The sequence below is a fragment of the Merops nubicus genome, unplaced genomic scaffold (assembly GCF_000691845.1).
Source record: "Merops nubicus isolate BGI_N331 unplaced genomic scaffold, ASM69184v1 scaffold4090, whole genome shotgun sequence".
NCBI classification, from domain to species: Eukaryota; Metazoa; Chordata; class Aves; order Coraciiformes; family Meropidae; genus Merops; species Merops nubicus.
The window spans coordinates 1-15,822 of NW_008581983.1; the positions used below are offsets into that span (position 1 = coordinate 1).

The 15,822-nt window shown below is 41.7% G+C and overlaps 2 protein-coding genes across 2 annotated transcripts; one reads left to right on the forward strand and one right to left on the reverse strand.

Moving 5' to 3' along the window:
- Positions 1-28: 28 nt before the first annotated feature.
- On the forward strand, positions 29-2,551 carry LOC103768983 (chromosome unknown open reading frame, human C12orf73). Its single transcript, XM_008936153.1, has 2 exons — positions 29-136; positions 2,456-2,551. The coding sequence occupies exons 1-2, from the start codon at positions 29-31 to the stop codon at positions 2,549-2,551; spliced, it is 204 nt and encodes a 67-aa protein (XP_008934401.1).
- A 3,698-nt stretch (positions 2,552-6,249) lies between these two features.
- On the reverse strand, positions 6,250-15,702 carry HSP90B1 (heat shock protein 90kDa beta (Grp94), member 1; the record flags this gene model as incomplete). Its single annotated transcript, XM_008936165.1, has 17 exons — positions 6,250-6,513; positions 7,637-7,738; positions 8,297-8,452; positions 8,543-8,621; positions 8,985-9,121; positions 9,413-9,658; positions 9,888-10,157; positions 10,409-10,474; positions 10,556-10,633; positions 10,724-10,861; positions 11,540-11,656; positions 12,217-12,330; positions 12,973-13,084; positions 13,894-14,225; positions 14,581-14,697; positions 14,775-14,916; positions 15,562-15,702. Coding segments are annotated over 17 exons (2,377 nt in total), but the record flags the coding sequence as incomplete, so codon positions are not given.
- Positions 15,703-15,822: the final 120 nt, after the last annotated feature.

Genomic DNA, 15,822 nt, shown 5'->3' on the forward strand with positions numbered 1-15,822 from the left:
TCGCCGCGTGCCCGCCCGCCCCGCAGCCATGCCCGCCGGCGTGCCTTGGCCCACCTACCTGAAGGCGCTGACGGCCAGCATGCTCGCCATGTTCGCCGGCGCCGAGGTCGTGCACAGGTACTACAGGCCTGACCTTGTAAGTGCTGGGCCGGTTCCGGCGCGTGGTTGCGTTGCGGAGCCTGGCGGCGCGTTTGCGGGATGCTGCAGAAAGGCCTCGCTGGTCTGGCTGCAAAAAACGATCAGCTTCTGAAGGAGGAGCGACCGGGTAGCGCGGGCTGCTCTTGGGAGATGCCTTCAAACTGGCACCGCGGTACCGAAAATAGAAAAGTTCCGCAGACTTCTTCAGGAGGGGTTACTGCTGCGGGAAGCTGGGTGTTTGAAAGGAGCATGCAAAATGGGCGAGAAGGGGCAATATTAGATTTAAGCAGACTTTTATTCCCTCGGTAATGGAAATGAAGATGACTGAGAATTTACATTAAAAACTGACAGAGAGTAGAGGCTATCAGAGTTACAGTCACAAGGGAGCCAACTCAAAATGAGACTGTCCACCGGGCATACTAATGGCTGATTTGGTCTCTTGGAGGTCTGATTTGTAGGCTTTATCTTGGCCTCATGCTCTTGTGCACTTTTTGGGTTTTGAAAACACTGTGCTATATTGAAATGAGAAGCTGGTCCAAGCAGTCAGGGGTCAGGTTAGGAAAGCTAAGCCCAGATGATAGAATTAAATCTGGCCAGGGACATCAAGGGTAACAAGAAAACTACAGGTCTGTCTGTGGTGAAAGGAAGGCTAGGGAATATGTGGGCCTTCTCCGGAAGGAAACGGGAGACCTAGTCACAAGGGATATGGAGAAGGCTGAGGTGCTCAATGACTTCTTTGCCTCAGTCTTCGCCAGCAAGGGCTCCAGCCCCACTGCCCAAGCTGCAGAAGGAAGATCTGCCTACTGTAAATGAAGATCAGGTTTGAGACCATCTAAAGAACGTGAAGATGTACAGGGCAGTGGGACCTGACAACACCCATCTCCAGGTCTTGTGGGAAGTGTCAGATGAAATTGCTAAGATGCTTTCCATCAGTTTGAAAAGTTGTGGCAGTCTGGTGAAGTGGCCACTGACTGGAAAAGGGGAAACATAAGCCCCACCTTCAGAAGCAAAAACAGGAAGACCTGAGCAACCACAGGCCAGTCAGTCTCACCTCTGTGCCCAGCAACATCATGGAGCAGATCCTCCCGAAGGCTCTGTGAAGGCACATGCAAAATTAGGAGGCGATTGGTGGCAACTAGCCTGCCTTCACCAAGGGCAAATTGTGCCTGATGAATTTGGTGGTCTTTTATGATAGCTGCAGTGTCGGTGGATAATGGAAGAGCAACTGATGTCACTTACCTGGGTTTGTGCAAAGCAGATGACACTGTCCCACATGACATCCTTGTTTCTAAATTGCAGAGACATGGATTTGGTTGAAGGACCACTTGGTGGATAAGGAATTTTCTGGATGGACACACTTAAAGAGTTGTGGTCAATGGCTTAATGTCCAAATGGAGACCCGTGACGAGCGGTGTTCCTCAGGGATCAGTGCTGGGACTGGTGCTGTTTAACATTGTTGGTGACATGAACAGTGGAATTGAGTGTACCCTCAGCAAGTTTATGGATGACACCATGGAAAAGGGAGGTGATTGTCCCCTGCTGTTCTGCTCTTGTGAGATCCCCACCTGGAGTACTACTTCCAGCTCTGGAGCCCCCAACATAAGGAGATAGACCTGATGGACTGGGTCCACAGGAGGGCCACGAAGATGATCAGAGGGCTGGAGCACCTCTCCTACAAAGACAGGCTGAGAGAACTTGGTTTGTGCAGCCTGAAAAAGGCGCCAGGGAGACCTTATTGTGGCCCTCCAGTATCTGAAGGGGGCCTACAAGAAAGCTGGGGAAGGGCTTGTCACAGGGCTTGTAGTGATAGACGAGGGGTAGTGGCCTCAAACTGGAAGACAGATTTAGATTAGCCATAAGGAAGAGGATCTTCAGTGTGAGGGTGATGAGACATTGGCACAGGTTGCACAGGGAAGCTGTGAATGCTCCATCATTGGAGATGGTCAAGACCAGGGTGGATGGGGCCTTGTCCATCCTAGTCCAGTGTGAGGTTTCTCTGCCCTTAGCAGCAGGGTTAGAACTAGATCGTTTTTTGTCTCTTTCAACCCAAACCATTCTATGATTCTTAAATGGCACAGAAGTATTGTTCCTATTAACAAAGTACCTGTTCTTCCTTTCTCCTTTTTTTCAACCTGTATTTTGCTATTTTTACAGAAAGTAAATAGGATAACCTTAAAGACGTTTTGCAAGCAAGAATTGTATTCAGCTCAAAAAAGAGGGTGGTATAACACTTCAGCTGCAGTGCTGTCTCTTACGGAGTTAGGCTGACTTACTGGTCTCTTGTGCTATGACACTGACACCCTTCTGTTTTTAACAGAGCATACCTGAAATCCCTCCTAAGCCTGGAGAACTGAAAACAGAACTCTTGGGTCTAAAAGCAAGATCAAGCCAAGTTCAGACTTCGGAGCAGTGACCAGAATTTACTTCTTACATTGTGAAAACTGGAACTGACAAAACAATCTGTTCAACTGCAGAAAACCCTGCGTGAAATAACTAAACTCCCTTAAAATAGATTGCTTCCTTTAAGCAGTTATAGGCAGCATTAAAAATAAATGAATACTATTTTCAAGTCCAATCTTCTGTGCAAAGATGCTCATAATTTGATTGCAGTGGAGTATCATTCAGAATAAAGATGTAAACTCACATTAGTGAGTGATGGAATTTGAAGCTTTTCATCCGATTAACAAGCGTAGGAAATTTAGCATATTGACAAGTCACGCTTTTGTAGCTACTCCTTGGCCTTACAAAGCTTGTTTGACCTCATTTAGCCCTTGGCATGTCCCCTCTTTTTACACTGTAATTCTGACTGGACCCAACGCAGAGCCTGGTAGAGCAATCGAGGGCAGGTCCAAGGGAGGTTCTTCACCACAGCACTTCCTGTGCTGGCCCCTTCCCCCGCTGGCTGCCGGCTCTGGCAGGGGATTCCTACCGACAGGGAATCTACAGGGAAGGCTGGAGAGGATCTTACAACTTGATCCATTAAACAGGGCAAGTATGTGCAGATTACACTGAAATTATGGGCATTTTTACTCCATTTGGGCATCTTATTTACATCTAGTTTTGATAGCTGTAAATACAGAAAACAGAAGTAGCAAATGCAGGTTTACTTTTCAGTCCTATTATAGGAACTGCCATATAACTGTTGCACCAGGAACATTGACACAAACTCAACATCCTACAAAGCTGGTAGGAAAACCCATTTTTAAATGGCACACAGTTTTGCTTGTGAAGGTTGGCGATTGCTTTCCCTTAAGTAGGGTACCCAGACAACACACAGGCTTCAACCTCAGTTCTCAGGTGTAACTTGGCAGAAAAACGCAAGGAAACAAAATAGGTTCCCCAGTCATACTGGCCAAGTACCTGGACATCTTTTAATAGACAGATCCAGAAATGATCACTGAAGTGCTGCTTTTAAGTGTTTCAGCTGTGAAGCTGTTACTGGAAGTGGTTTTCCTAAGCTGAAAGGTGTACAGTTTGTGTGCATTTGTCTCTGCTCCCAGTTCTGTAAATAGTGGCTGATCTAGGACAGCAGCTGCTTTTAAGTGCCCCTGTGATCAACTGCCCATATCTCAGTGATAGCAGCATACAAGAGGCCTCAAGTAAGATCTTGGATGTTAAGCCCAAATTCAAACCATCAGTGAGAACATCTTAGTTCAGTTCTGGTAAAACTACTTTTTCCTCTGTTGTGCTTAAGAAAAAAGCTGAGACTGACAACCTTCCACCTCAACACAAGATCAAGATGGGGCAGTTCAGCAGTATTTTGTTCCTGTTCTAACTATAGCAGGAACAGCAAGTTTCCAGTTACGTCTTTGAAGAGCTGGGACTCACCAACCCATACCCCGCTATTCACACTTTGTGGGAGTATTACCCCCATCATTGTAGGGTTGTCTTCTGACACACAAGATGCATTTCTTCCTATTTTCTAAAGGCTTTTCTGATCTAAACGTTGCACAGAGGGAGGTTACTACCTTTGCCTTGGATTTCTAAATGGATCCTGCTAATAGAAGCTGAGCAACAGGGAGCATCTGTTCCACTCCACACTCTTCTATGCTGCAGGAATTGCTCTCATTAGCACCCATCCAGGAACAGTAAACCTGACAATACACCACATTTTAACACCCCCAGAACTGGTGCAACAGCTGCCCTGGAAGAAATGGCCCCAATATGACTGAGAGACAACACTTCCAGTATTGACACCATTTTGCTTCACAGGGCTAACAAAGAAAAAAAATGTAAGCTTAGAGCTGCATTTTGTGCTTATTAATAGCAAACACTTGTCACTCCAGGGCAGAGAAAGCAGCTGGACCGCAGCTCTGTTGCAAATGACACCCTTAGCTGAGGAAGATGAAAAAGCACAAAGCATGACTCTTAACGGTGCTCTTTATTATTTCTGAAATTGAATTGGACTGTTTTTAGGATGAACTACCTTGGCATAGAGAACCTCAGCTATGTAACAGAACAAAGGTTGCTTAATTCTACAAGCAATACCAGATTAAGTACAATGCTGTACCAAGCAACCAACCCTATGCTTCCAATACTCTTCCATTTGTTATGTGCGGAAGCACTCTTCACCATCACACCGCAGGCCTGAGCCACATTTGCCACTCAGGCTGGTCAAGTAAGAGACTTAACAGAGTGCCTATTGATGCTATATTCCAACGGGTATCACTACAAGTGGTATTTAAAAAATAAAGTACAAAATCCAAACCTCAGCAGCATTCAGTTGCTGTAGAGCACAGAAGCTGCATTGCCAAGGAGGACTGCCTCAGGGAGGAAAGGTAACTGAGAAGGGCTGATGTGAAAGCTGGTACTGCTAGTCTCTGAACTATGCCCTAGGGCCAGACCACTTTGGCATGCTCTAACAAAAGGCTCCTACCATGCGTCCAAGATACAACTACAGCGAGCAAAAACCAAAACAAACCCCAAACTCCCTCAAAAACAACAAAACTAAGCTCCCACTCCATGAAGTCTTGAACAGCATACTGCAGTAAAGCCAACAGCTCTGCATGAGCCCTAACACAGTAACTACACCGATAGGTGGCATTTGTATTTAGTGCATGGAAACAGCATTAGGGCCACATAGAATCAGCCTAGTAAATTGAAAGCAAGTTCTCGTCAGTGTTTAGTGCCCTCATGTAAATAGTAAGTTTATTTTGTTTCAGAGTGTAGAAGCTCAAACTTCACATGAGCTCTGTTTAAAAAGAATGTGGTTCTTAAGTAGAACCACTCTCTGGAAGTACTACTCCTATATACTTCCACACAGGAAAGCAAATCCAAAACTTCTGAAAATCTTCAGTGTGAACACTTTCCACTAACCCTTGTGAGGACATTTCACAGTACAGGCACTAGTGAGAACATGTAGTGCTTTAACCAAGCACCACATAAAGCTAATATAATGAGGGGAAATTCATGCCTCCAGTTCAACCTGTCCACATGGCAAGTTCATGTCAACAGGATTTAGCTCAATTATCTACAGTGCTTTGCCATACTAAAGAGACAGAACAGGAGTGAAAAGTTTAGGATCATCATCAAGGAGCAACTGTAAGAGCCAAGTTTCCATCCTTAAAAACAAGACACCCCCCACCCCCAAAAACCAAACTGTATAAAGCAGGACTGATGTAGCTACACAAGTCAAAGGCAGGGTTCCCAAATACTGTGGAGGATGGTACAAGCTCACAGGTAGTGAGCCACTTCCAGTTGTTCACATTTAGTAAAAGCTACAGATGTCTATTCTGTACACAGGAGTCAAGTCAGATGTAGTCCCGTGCAAGCTGTCACAACTTCAGTTCCGATGCCATTTTTAACTGACCTATCTCATCTTTCTCAAGACATCAGTAGATACATAACTTCTTGAATATTTATTTCAACTAGCAAGATCCATACACCTGGTATCAGTCATGTACCTCAGCTCAAGAGGGCAGGAGGCTGGTTAACACAAAACCCAACACCACATGGGCACATGCTACCCAGCTGAATGAGGCTGTGCCAGTGAGGAGAGGCACAAGAACTGCAAACTGCCCATTATACAAAGGATCTGAACACTCAGGATGATCCCTCTGTTTCTTTGTGCTATCCCACAAAATGAGCTTGTTGTGTATTCATTTAGAGTTAGTGGTGTTTGGGAACATTTTATACATGACAAGATTTTACACCAAGTCAGTTAAATAATACAAATTTACATTCATGAGGAATGTTTTTAGAAAAATGAACTTAAAACAAAAATCCTCTTACCCTTAAACCCCATACCACCCCTCAACATTTTACAGTTAAAAAAAAAAAAACCAAAACAATCTCATTCACATTCCCTCCTAACCCCCCAGTGGAGGACGGTAAGTTGAGTGCAGCTTACAGTTCATCTTTCACATCTGTGGATTCCTGTGAAGACAGAGAGAAAAATCAATCTTGCTTTTTGGAAGTGGAAAGGGTTACAAGAGCTCTCAAAAGAACTGCTGATGCTTTCTAAAGCACCAAGTAATGCATCTTGCTAATGATAAAGAGGTATTAAAGTCAAACTTCTGTTCCAATGATGCCATATTAAGCTTTGCTATCAAGAATAAAATTTTTTAGGTTGCTCAAATGTTAGCAGTAGCTCTAGCATACCATTTAATATTTTACACTTTCTAAGCCATCTTTCAGGCACAGTAATAGATTGCAGAGCTAGGGAGCACATCTACTTTCCACTCAGGAGTCAGAAAACCTTAACCTGCAAGTGTGCAAACCCACCACACAGAACATGACTTTACTGCTTTGTACTACATTGTTGTTGCTGCAGCTTATACTGCAGTGCAAACACAATAGTAATGGCATCAGAATTAAGGAGCTATAGTACAAGAAGCATCGTTACTTGGATTTATTCTTAGGTAATCTGATGTACTTGCCTGCTGTTTAACATCTGTAAAGCTAAGTATCTGTGCTAGTCACAAGATGTCATCTTGAAGGGCAATTTCAAAAGCAACCTGAGAAAGCAGGTCCAGTTGGGACATAACTTCAGTATTTAATGTTATCAAAGCAGCTGTGGTATTAGAAGAGTTCAGCACGTTAACCAAGACATCATTAAAACTGCACACTAGCCAAGTAAAGGCTAGCTTCACACAGCACTTAACTGCTCACAGGCCACGCTGCTGCCTGCCTGTGTCATGAGCTTTTGAAACTGAACTCCTGCCAATTTGCTACGTTACTGCCCACAAGCTGTGGAAATGTGATAGATAATAAAGTTCACTGTAGAGGATTTGCTGCCATTTTCTTGCCACAGGGCACTCTTAAGATCTCTGAAACCTGATTTAGCTCTAACTTTGAACTTTTTCTTCTTACAATGTAGTTTGATGAAGAATGAAGCATCATTTATACTGCAGGCTTTTTCCCTCCAAGAAAAGCTTGGAAAACTTCACACTAAGAACTAGTGTCATGAATGCCAAAAGGAAACAAGTTTGTTGCCAGAAGTATCACAGACAAAACTGCACAGAAATATTTTTAAATAGAGTCAAACTTGAGACCTTACCTTCTGTGTTTCACTGTCTTCAGCATCAGCATCCACCTCCTCTTCATCTTGCTCCTCTGCCTCCTCAGCTGCCTCTTCAGGCTCTTCAGGTTCCTCTTCCACCTGTAGGAAGGTCACAAGCAATTTGCTTCAGGTATTTACTAGTTGTGGACTAGCTAAATACAGACCATGGAAGCATTTGCTATCAGTTCCTAATATTTCCCCCAACCTACGTGAAGGAGACAGCAAGTTCTGTTTAATGTTGATACACCATGCCTTCTCCAGCAAGATACCCAGCAGAAGTTCTTGCACACCATTTTGAACACTTGTATTAGTTACATCCTTTTAGGAATTTCTCCATTTAAAGCAACAGGTACATCTGCCTGCAGCCCCTAGTTTACTCCCACAGTACAACCACTTAGTTAAGGACAGGACAGTCCTTGAAGCGTAACAGAAGATAATCCCAAGCAACTAGGAAGAAAAGTAGAAGGAAAGACATAAGTATGAAGTGCAGGGTTACATTAGTTTCTTATCCAGATCCTTGAAGTGGGCCACCAAAAGCCCAGTTAAGTGTGGGAAGCTGGATATATTTCATTTTATGCAAGTCTATCAAGTATCTGCTTTTTAATATGTAGCAGTGGTGTAAGTCAATTATCAGCCCCAAGTTGAAAGCAAACTAACCTTTGCATCCAGGTCAATGTTTAAACTTAAACGAAGCATCCTTTCTATTCTGTCTCCATATTCCTTGGTGTCTGGTAACATATATCCTGACCTCAAAGTTGCAGTTTCAAACAACACGACTGCAAGATCTGAAACTGTTTTGTCATCTTCGTTTTCCTAATGTGGAAGAGCATTAAGACAAACAGAACTGTTAATCAGCTTATATGCAGCCAAGCAGTCAGTATTTCAGAGCTGTTACTTGTTTACCTTGACTCGCCTCAGCATGTCCTTGATCAATGGATGTCTGGGATTAATTTCAAATGTCTTCTTTTGGCTAGCATAATAACTGAAAAGAACAGAAGTTACATCACTAAGTTTTGAAGTACAGGACCCAGCTACATCCTTAAACCCATGAATAGCAATTACAGCCACAGATAACAAGTGTCTTCCTCTGCTGCACTTTAATACTAACTTTACTCTTAGAAGCATTCAAAGACAAATTCATCTTCTCTTGTCACCAAAAGACAGTAGGAAATGCCACCGGTGAGTCTTCACCAGGTGGTTTTACATGCTTTGAAATATCGGTGTAAGAGTATGATGGACACTAACTTGATTAAGTGACCTAAAAGTATGGAGGATCATCTGAACCAGATGGAGGGGAGGCCATCAACCATATTTCACATCTGCTGCTACATAACTGAACGCTTACTTTGTAGATATATCCTTCCCAGTTTGGTAAGCTTGAGCCTTCATTATTCTTTCCATGTTACCAGACCATCCATACTGACTAGCCACAAGAGCACATGGAGACTGGGTTAAACGTTGAGATAGCACAGCTTTTTCAATCTGTAGGAGAAAAAAAGCCTTAGTGTTAGTTCACAGAGCCAATAGCTTATACAGGGAATAAAGTAAAAAAACCACTGACATCTTCTGTTCCTTCAATATTTTTCTGAAGGCTCCAACTCCTAACATGACATCCTAACTCACTATGTTCCTGAAATAAAGGTATTAAACAATTTATTTATCCTTAGAAAGGCAGAGAAGCTACGGTCAAGTCTATGCTCCAAGAATCTCAAAGCTGTGTTGTATAGCAAGCACCCCATTTACAAATAAGCATACCATAACATAGCATCTTACCCTGTCTTTCAGGGCTTTGTCTTTCATCCAGTTTAAGAGTGGTTCAAATTCCTTTTCTAAGGCTTCCCGACTCTCCTTAGACTTTTCACTTTCTTCAAAGCTGACGCCTTCTTTGGCTACATTCTGAAACCTCTTGCCATCAAATGCTGGCAGAGCCTGAATACAGTATTCATCTACAGGTTCAGTCAAATAGATCACTTCATAGCCCTTTTTCAGAAGACGTTCAACAAATGGTGAGGACTCGGCCTACAGGGACAAAACAGATCAGATGCCAGTTTAATTGCATTGGTAGCAGGAGCTACTGAAACGCGTACAACTACTTAGCAAACACTGGCAGAGGGAAAACTGAACTGCAGCAGTAATGTAAGCCTGGAATCTCCACACCTACAGCAAATACAGCTCACAATGTTTGTGGTGCTGCAACTAGAAGCCATAATATTTCCCCCCACTTCCCCCCTTTCTTCCACTCACATACCTCCTTTCTGCTGGCACCTGCCATGAAATAAATTTTGTCTTGCTTTTCTTTCATTCTTTCCACATACTGGTCAAGGCTTGTGAGGTTACTTTCATGATGGGAAGACTGGAAGCGAAGAAGTTTAGCCAGTCGTGTACGATTGGAGTGATCCTCAATAACTCCAAGCTTTACATTAGTACCAAACTCTTTCCAGAATGTGTCATTGTATTTTTCTTCTGCAATTTTCTTGATCATGTCAAGAGTTTTGCGAACAAGTTTCTTCCTGATCACCTAAAAAAGCCACGATACCAAGTTGTAACAATAAGCACTTGGAAGAACCCTCAGTCCAACCCCTGAGGATGGCTTCAAGACACTTGGGTATCCTGGTGCCCAAGGAAACACAGGTAGTCTGAAAACAGTAATGCAGGGATATCCTGTACTTTGATTCCACACTCCTTATATAAAGTAAAATTAATCTAAAATTCTTCTAAATCTTGCTGTTGTGTGTTTACAACGAAAGAATTTAAGATCAATTAGCTTACCTTTAACAATTTATGCTGCTGAAGTGTTTCACGAGATACATTCAAAGGAAGATCATCAGAATCCACCTAATCGAGGAAGAAACACTTAAGTATAGCTAGTAGTATTTGAAGATAAAAATCAAATGAAAGGTAAAACTTAATACTTACAACACCCTTAATGAAGTTCAGATATTTGGGCATCATGTCATGGAAGTCATCAGTGATGAACACTCTCCGAACATACAGCTAAATTACAGAAGGAAACAGCAGCCAGGTTATGATTTTGTTTTTTCCCTTTAAGACATGAAAGCATACCCACATACTTCCTCATCCTACCTTAATGAAATCACTTTTTTTGGATCCATATTCATCAAACAGGCCACGTGGAGCAGAATTAGGAACAAACAAGATAGATTTGAAAGTAACTTCCCCTTCAGCAGTGAAGTGGGTGAAAGTCATAGGGTCATCATGTTCCTGTGAGGAATTATTTCAGTTGACATGGGGAAAATATTGGTGAGTTAATACATTGCCAGTAACCAGTTTGCCAAAGAACTGCACTTATTTGACAATTAAGCATCTAACTATGCTTTCTTAGAACTTATTATGAAAACAAAGGTTTCAGATCCAGCAAAATTACTCATAGAAGTAATCTTCCTCAAGACCTACTGGGGTTTATTGGTCTATTTCTGATGTTTTGTTTTTTAAAAAAAAGGTTAACCACCAATTTACCAATAGCACAGTAACCAATACAGCATCAAGAGCCTCTTAACTGTCCTGTCACAAGTAACACATTATGCTGTATTCACACAAAGACGATGCTGTTATTTTCCTCTTTCTTCCACCATATACAACACAAGCACCACCTTTCCCTGTCAACATTTAAACACGTTGGTAAGCTCCATGTGAGCTGGAACATACTCATTCTCAAAACCTAGACCACCCAACACTTCAGTGGCAATACCTCCCTTCCTCTGAAGAAAAAGATTAACTCCTGAGACATTAATATGTCCTTGGCTCTCTGCAATTCTGTCTACTGACAGCATTTAAGTTTTCAGAAACAGCCCATCCTGTAAGCAATCATTTTTGTTTATACAGCAAGAAGTACTACAGTAAACCTCTTTCTCTGGAACAATTTTAAGGCTCAGAGCTTACCCCAGAAAAGGTTTTGTAAAAAGCTTTGTATTCATCTTCTTCAACTTCTTTAGATGGTCTCTGCCAGATTGGTTTTATGTCATTCATGAGCTCCCAGTCCCAGACAGTCTTTTCAACCTAGGTATGTAAACACCAGTCTTTGACTCATTCTTTACTTCAGGTTAAGTCAGTTAAAGACACCCCAAGGCCAAGTCATAAAAACAGCATATCAAAAATAAATGCTTTCTAATTCACAAAGTAGATTATGCCATAGCCTGGATAGTCACATTCATGTACACACACCCGTGTAACACATGGGGACAAAGTTCTTATGTATGCTTAACACAGAGTATCAGCACTTCTGCCCTACTGCCACCTGAAAACAGCTTTCCAGCAGAGTATCCTCCCGTTTAAAATAGTCAGTGTAAGACCACTGAATGCCACTGCTATTCAAGCAGTTCACTCAAGTGTTTATGGTTAGTTCTGCCTCGCCTCACAAGGCTATTCTCAGTCATTTACCTAATTTCAATCAAGTCTGGTTTTTTTCACCATCTTATCTCCTGACATCATGTCCAACTGCACTTGAAAACAGGATTGCTGTTTGAAAGCACACACACTACTGAAGAGAACCCCTGGAAGACTATCTGTGAGAACTTAACCATCTGACATCACAACACCCCAAGTCTGACAAAGCTTACCTTCTTAGTTTTTGGTTTCTTTTCTTCCTCCTCTTCAACTGCAGCTTCATCATCATCTGCTTCTTCTTTTTCCTTTGCTTCCTCCTCTTCAATGGGTTCTTCAACAGTCTCAGTCTAAAAAGACATGAACATCAGGACTTGGCCTGCTTGGCTTCCTACGAAGAATGTTCTAGTATCCCCTCCAACAGCTTCATCTCTCAGAGGGTGGGTTTAACTTGCAATATTTGCCTATCACAAGAATTTCTCTGTAAGTAGCTACAGCTTAGTTGTGTTTTCATTAATACATCCTTTCCTTTGATGTGCTAAGGAGGTCCCTGTACTCAAATTTCACAGCTTTATACATAACACTAATCAGAGACTTATCTGATTTATAGTTAGTACTACACCAAGAAAATGTAAGTACAGGCCTGGAAGTTAAGACACTGCCATTTTAAAAAAAAGACATCCACCACGGCCCTGCTGGAGAGCTCACAAAAGCTTCTGGCTGCCAAGCCCAGTGGAAGAAAGACACTTCCTAATAATTACTACAGTTGCTCCTTTGATAAAGTTTCTTCAAAGTTTGTGATTTTAGCAACACATTAACTTTGAGAGTAAATAACTAGCAAAATATTAGCCAAGAGACTCATGAACAGAAGAATTTTAGAAATCAGACAAGCAGAAGTTCTATATTATGCTCTCATCCTTCCTGAAATATCTGGCCAGACAGTTCTAACAACCAAACCTCATACAGTGCAATGCTCAGCTAAATCTACTTACCTTGCTGCTCCATAAATATATGGGGAAGTTTATGAATTGTGAGTATTTCTTTACTAGATTTTTAACAGTATCCAGCTCAAGATAGTCTGATGCTTCCTCCTTCAAGACAAGGCTGAAGAAAAAAAAAAAAAACACATTCAAAGTGCTGGACAAGTATTTTGAAGTAATTTTACGTATTTTCCTACTGTTGCAGCTATAGCGATTCAAATTCAAGCATGTGAGCTTTTGTTAGTTCAGCTCTCTTTAAAAATATAATCCCCACTTACCTGCTTCAACAACAAGGAAAGGATAATTGTTTTCAACAACTGGGGCAGCACACAGTATCCAGAAGTCTAAATAAAAACCTCAAATCATATTGATACTTATGAGGACCTTGATACACTCCCACTGGCTTTACTTGGAACTACAGCACTGAGATGAACCTCTTCATACCAACTGCCTTCTTCAGCAGAAGTCCTCTAAACCCTCAACAAATAGGTTTCTCTGCTCATGAAAGTAATGAGAATAGGACTGTCAAACTACCTCTTACTTGACATTTGCATCAGACCAGTCTCACTGGTATACAAATAGCAGCCAGTTTCCAACAGGAAGCTCTATGGCCCCTGTAGAGGTTTTGAAAGGCTACAGTTGTCCTGAAGAACTGTGTGAGACTGCAGGCACCTGCACCATCTAGATCACTTGCTGAGAGCTTCTTGTCAAGATGCTCATTTTTTTCTTCATCTAATGGAATGTGAACTGTTATCAATCCATGTTTATTTTGGATGCAGTTAATAGTCTGTATGTTTTATAATAAAATAAAAAAAGCTGTATTACAAGAATCAAACATATGAGGCACAATGCTAAAGCCACCTGCATATTCCAATGAGCCAAATGCAATCACACAACTTTTTTCTGTTTAATCCAAATAAACTTAATACTTACGTTATGGTTGTGCCACGTCCTAAAGTGTTTCCTCTTGGGTCATCAATCACAGAGAATTCATTTGAATCTGACTCCCAAATATGTTGAGTATCATTGTTGTGTTTTGATGTGACAATAACTCTGTCTGCTACTAAGAAAGCAGAATAGAAGCCAACACCAAACTGGCCAATTAGCTCAGATGTTGACTGACCATCATCCTGCATCTCAGTCATTTTGTTCAAAAATTCACTTGTACCAGACTTTGCAATGGTACCCAGGTTTTTAACCAACTCCTCTTTTGTCATGCCAATACCGGTATCTGTGACATGAAGCATGTTCTTTTCTTTATCACACTGAAAGAGAAAGAAGCAGTTTCACTTCACTTTGAATCTTAATATATAACACAGCCATAGAAAAATGGGGGGTACCAGCCATCCAAATTCATGCCTTGCAACAATAAATCAAATCTGCTGTAACTACCGATATAAGGAAAACCTACCTTCAAGGATTTCAATACTTAACTACTCTTTATAGAATAAGAAATATATTTTCATCATTAAGAGCAATCTTTGATAAAGTTAATTGCAAGGGTCCTGAGTGTTCCTAGTTTTTATTTGCATCAGTATTAACCCCAAAATTTACATTTAACAACGCGCTATCTTTTTGCACTCCTGTCAGGGATCAAGTGTTGTACCTAAAACTTCTTACCTTGATTTTGACCGTAAGTTCCTCGTTACCAGCAAGAGCACTTTCATCAGTCAAGGATATTAACCGGATCTTATCTAGAGCATCCGAAGCATTTGAAATAAGCTCCCTCAGGAAAATCTGAAATATAGACCAGTAGTCAAACTCCAGAACACACACAAACAGTTCTAACACGGTCTGCTGGTAAAGGCACTAACCTCTTTATTTTTATATAAAGAATTGACAATAAGTTTCATCATTCTGTTCACTTCTGCTTGAAATGCAAACTTCTCAGATTTTTCTCTGATTTCTTTGATCTGGGATGCATTTAAGCCATCTAGTTGGATTGCTTCTTCCTCTCTGTTAGGAGAATGAAAACCTGTGAAATATTCTTGTCCACAAACAAGACAAAACTGATTTTGTCATCTAGTAACAACAATAATAGTCTGGTTAAAATAATACTAAGATCTTTAATCACTGACATAGTCCAAAAATTACATGATCAAATGAGAATGGCTACCCTTGCACACACTTCAACTGCATGTTTCATGATGTGAAAATTCATGCTTCCAAGTAACTTTTTTCTTGAAAAGAAATTCAGGGAAGAATGCAGGTATGTTAAACCCACTGTAATCCTCAGAGTGTGGTGTACCTCAGAGAAGATGATCTGGTTCATGAGCATTGAGATGGCTCACCCACAGGCACTAAACTGACACCATTTACCACATGCAAGAGTAAACCCTTATTAATTTGATTGGTTTTATATGGCTAGTATATTAGGCAGAACCAAGTTGAATATTTCTGAATCCAAATTCACATGCTCACTTCTATTTGGACAGAGACAGTTTTTACCAGAACTACTTTCTCTCAGCTGACTCGATCTCACTGGTGTTCCCCATCAATTTATGAGGCTTTAGCCGTTACTGCTGCTCGAACAGACCATTCAAAACTAAAATAAATCCTCACTATTTCAAAAGCAGCTTATCCAGAACCCCAGGCACTAACCTCTGAACAACTTCATCATCCGTTCGAGATCCTTCTCTGCTTTTACCCAAGTCATCTTCCACTGTCCCATCCACATCCACTTCATCAGCTCGAACCGATACTGGGAAAACAAGGAATCCGACGACCCGGGCTCGTCCCCCGCTACACACAACCCGAGTTCTCCGCTTACCCCTTCCCAGGGTTTTAGGCTGTTCTGTCCCTCCACTGCCCTGCCCCCAAGAGAAGTTCGGCCCAACTAGAGACATCAGACACGGGGGAAGA